General features: G+C 56.8%; 1 protein-coding gene across 1 annotated transcript in view; it reads left to right on the forward strand.

The window, feature by feature from the left end:
- The window catches only part of LOC130115895 (SH2B adapter protein 2), a 10,157-nt gene that overhangs the window by 1,532 nt on the left and 5,041 nt on the right, over window positions 1-3,584 (forward strand). The window contains 6 exon segments of the mRNA XM_056283753.1: window positions 2,376-2,436; window positions 2,439-2,476; window positions 2,770-2,776; window positions 2,779-2,860; window positions 3,241-3,341; window positions 3,486-3,582. Of these exon segments, the coding sequence (XP_056139728.1) occupies window positions 2,376-2,436; window positions 2,439-2,476; window positions 2,770-2,776; window positions 2,779-2,860; window positions 3,241-3,341; window positions 3,486-3,582 (386 nt within the window).

A 3,584-nucleotide genomic window follows, 5' to 3' on the forward strand; every position in this document is an offset into this window, starting at 1 on the left:
TTTCAGTTGCGATACCGCTGAAATGGCCACGGAAGACATGGGGGGGGGGGGGGTCGCGGTCCAGTTTTGAGGAAATGGAAAAGTTTCATTTTTTTTGCGAGTCACTGAGAACCCCGCTCCAAGTTGGGAAGAAGTTGAAAAGTAAAAAACGAAACTTGTTGGATGACAGTGAGATTGGTTGTTAGCCTTTGAGCGGTCCCTGGTAAGGGTCTCCAGTCGGTACCCCAGCGGGGGCGCGCTCCCTCCACTCAAAGCCCCCCAGTGCAGCGAGGGAGGACATGACAGGGGGGGAGGCAAGAAACGTCATGTTTGTCTGAACAGGAAACCTGTCTGGACCCAGGCGGACCGGACCTGCCCTTCAGATGCCCCCCCGACGTGCCCCCTTTCGCCCCCCCCCCCCCCCCGTCCCATTCAGCGCCAACAAATCATAACGGAGCAAAACCAAACAGTGTCTGAGAGATAGACTGAGTCATGAAAATCTCCCTCCCGGCTGCTCCCGGCTAGCTCCCGGCTGACTGGTTCTGTTAGGGCCGTCAATCAGCCTGCCGCTCTCTGTGGCAGGGCGACCACATGGCGCCGCACTTGTTCCCTGCATTATGACACAGCAGCGAGGCCCAGGAACTAGTCACTTCCTCTCTTTTTCATGACGAATACAAACACACACACACACACACACGCTCCTCGATCTCCCCACAAGTTCCTCCACCCGTATCCGCCGCTGACCCCCATCCTTCCCTCTCCGCCTCCCATAACCGCCCCCAGCTGTGTGCCTTTACACCTCAGAGTGAGGACGGACCACCACCTGTCCCGGCTGTGGCCCCGTCACTGCCCCGCCCTCCCACCACCTTACGTTGCCTCTGGTTTTTCAGCGTTACCATACTGTCCCTCCTAGACACACACACACACACACACACACACACAGACACACACACACAGAGAAAGCTGCGACTGCATTGCAGCAGCAGTAGTGTGACACACCATAGCGGCACCGTGCTGGTGGACAGCGTTGTGTAGCCCGGACTGACCGCACTCACAGCTGACAGAGCGACAACCTGCCGCACAACTGCGTGAAACCTGGCTCTGCTCTGCGAACTGATATCCGCTCCGTGTTTCTACGAGATTTTTTTTTGGTTCCTGCCCGAGAGCGAGTTGTTCGATTATGACCCCCCCACCCCACCCGTTAGAGGAACAGGAAACGCCCTGCGTAACACAGGAAGTGCGTTTTGGCGTGCGGTCCTGAGAAGTGAGTGGTTTGGGTATGCGGAGCGCAGCCACTGTGCAGGCACATCAAGAGGAGAACAGTGTAACTCCAGACAGATCTGCTGATAAGCCTCTGCCAGATCATCAGTCTCCCCCCCTCTCCCCCCCTCTCCCCCCCCTCTCTGTACCCCCCCTCCCCCCTCTCTCGCTCTCTCTCTCTCGCCCTCTCTCTCTCTCTCTTCTCTCTCTCTCTGTACCACCCTCTCACTCTCTCTCTCTCACGCTTTCCTCTCTCCCTGTCTCTCCCTCTCGCTCTCTGTACCACCCCTCTCTCTCTCTCCCTCTCGCTCTCTGTACCACCCTCCCCCCCTCTCTCTCCCTCTCTCTCTCCCCCCTCTCGCTCTCTCGCCCTCACTCTCTCTCTCTCTCTCTCTCTCTCTCTCTCTCTCTCTGTACCACCCTCTCCCCCTCGCTCTCTCTCGCGCTCTCTCCCTCTCTCTCTCCCCCCTCTCGCTCTCATCGCCCTCACTCTCTCTCTCTCTCTCTCTGTACCACCACCCCTCTCCCCCCTCGCGCTCTCTCCCTCTCCCTCTCTCTCTCCCCCTCTCGCTCTCTCGCCCCCCTCTCCCCTCACTCTCTCTCTCTCTCTCTCTCTCTCTCTCTCCCTCTCCCTCTCTGTACCACCCTCTCGCTCTCTCCCTCTCCCTCTCCCTCTCTGTACCACCCTCTCTCTCTCTCTCTCTCTCTCTCTCTCTTCCTGCCACACCACACACAGCATTCATACCACACACACAGCGCGCAGCATCAAACATGCCCAGCTCATTAGATGTTTCCAGATTATCGTCTAGACTGAAGGCCAACCGAGGCCAAGCAGTTTACCCTCCTGTGTACTATTTTAGCTCCCTCTCCATGGCTGTTACGTTAATTCGACACGTCAGTTCATTCAGAAACAAGAAGTGAGAGACGGGGACTCTCGGAACAAGAAATCGGTTTGTGGAGCAGATCTGTATCGTGAGCCGGACAGCGCCGCCACTGCCCCACGTGTGCCGGTATGACTTTGCTTGTCCGAAGTAAAGCGACGGCCTTAAAGTGCCCTGAACGTGCCTCTCCTTCCCCCGCCCATTGTTGTGTCCCACTATTTGTTTCCTGTCAATGTGCTTTTGTGTGCCGCCCAGTCATCCAAGCCCAAGGTGAGCATCCCTCTGTCGGCCATCGTGGAGGTGAGGACCACCATGCCCTGGAGATGCCCGATAAAGACAACACCTTTGTTCTCAAGGTAGGGGCCACACCCGGATCAAGCGCGGCGCTCCGACACCACAAACTACACCAGCCACGATTCTATACATTCCTTCGTCACCCATACACAAACGTGTTTCTCCACAGGAGATTGGGGGGGGGGGGGGGGGAGAGAACGCACAACTCGGGATTTTGTTGTGTGACAGCATCGGACCGGTGCACGTTAACACGGATCGGCTTCGGAGGCGTCCTGTTCTCTCCGGTGTGTTATGGTGTGCTCCCTCGAACAGGGCTCGGTGTGTGACTGGGGGTTTTTTTTGGCTCGTTCCACAGGTGGAGAACGGGGTGAGTACATCCTGGAAACCATCGACTCGCTGCAGAAAAACTCCTGGGTTGCTGACATCCAGGACTGCATAGACCCCGGGTAAACCGCTAGATAAATATTTGTCACTGACGGAGGATCGAGAGGAGAGCAGGATGGAGGGTTGGGGGGGGGGGGGGGGCACGGTCATTAATCATCCAGTTAGTGGAGGTTTTGACAGGGTGCTGTAGCGCAAACATGGTTGTATGCGCGCGCACACACACAGACACACACAGACACACACAGAGACTACGCCAGCTTTACTCCGTACTCCGCTCCCCGTGTTAGTGGGAGTTTGTCAGGGCAGCTCAGGATATAAACAGAGAGATTATTTGTGTCCCTGTTTGTGGGCCTGAGCATGTCTTGGCTTGTTTGTTAGGACGTGGTGGTGTTTGTTGGTGTGTGCGTGTGTGCGCTCGGCTAATGTGTCTGCTTGTGTGCAGTGACAGCGGCGATGACATCGAGCTGGCGTCGTGTCCCCATGGTCAGTCATCCAAAGGTTGCTCCATGGTGGCCTCCTGCAGCTGTGAGCTGCTGTCTGAGGGTACGGAGAGAGTCCCCGCCGGCTTCTTCCGGCTCATCCCTTCTTTCGCCATCACCCCACACGCTGAACACATTGAAATATACCCATCGCAATAAGAACCGAATGTTTTGATCGGAACTGAAGGATTTCTAACTGTGTTTTCAGGTGTGTACCGGGCTCCGGAGAGGTCCTGCAACATAGCAGCCGAGCACTATGGTGCCCCCTCGGCCCGCTGCAGGGAACCCCCCTTCACTCAGCACCCGT

This window comes from Lampris incognitus, chromosome 7 (genome assembly GCF_029633865.1).
Source record: "Lampris incognitus isolate fLamInc1 chromosome 7, fLamInc1.hap2, whole genome shotgun sequence".
In the NCBI taxonomy this organism is placed as follows: domain Eukaryota; kingdom Metazoa; phylum Chordata; class Actinopteri; order Lampriformes; family Lampridae; genus Lampris; species Lampris incognitus.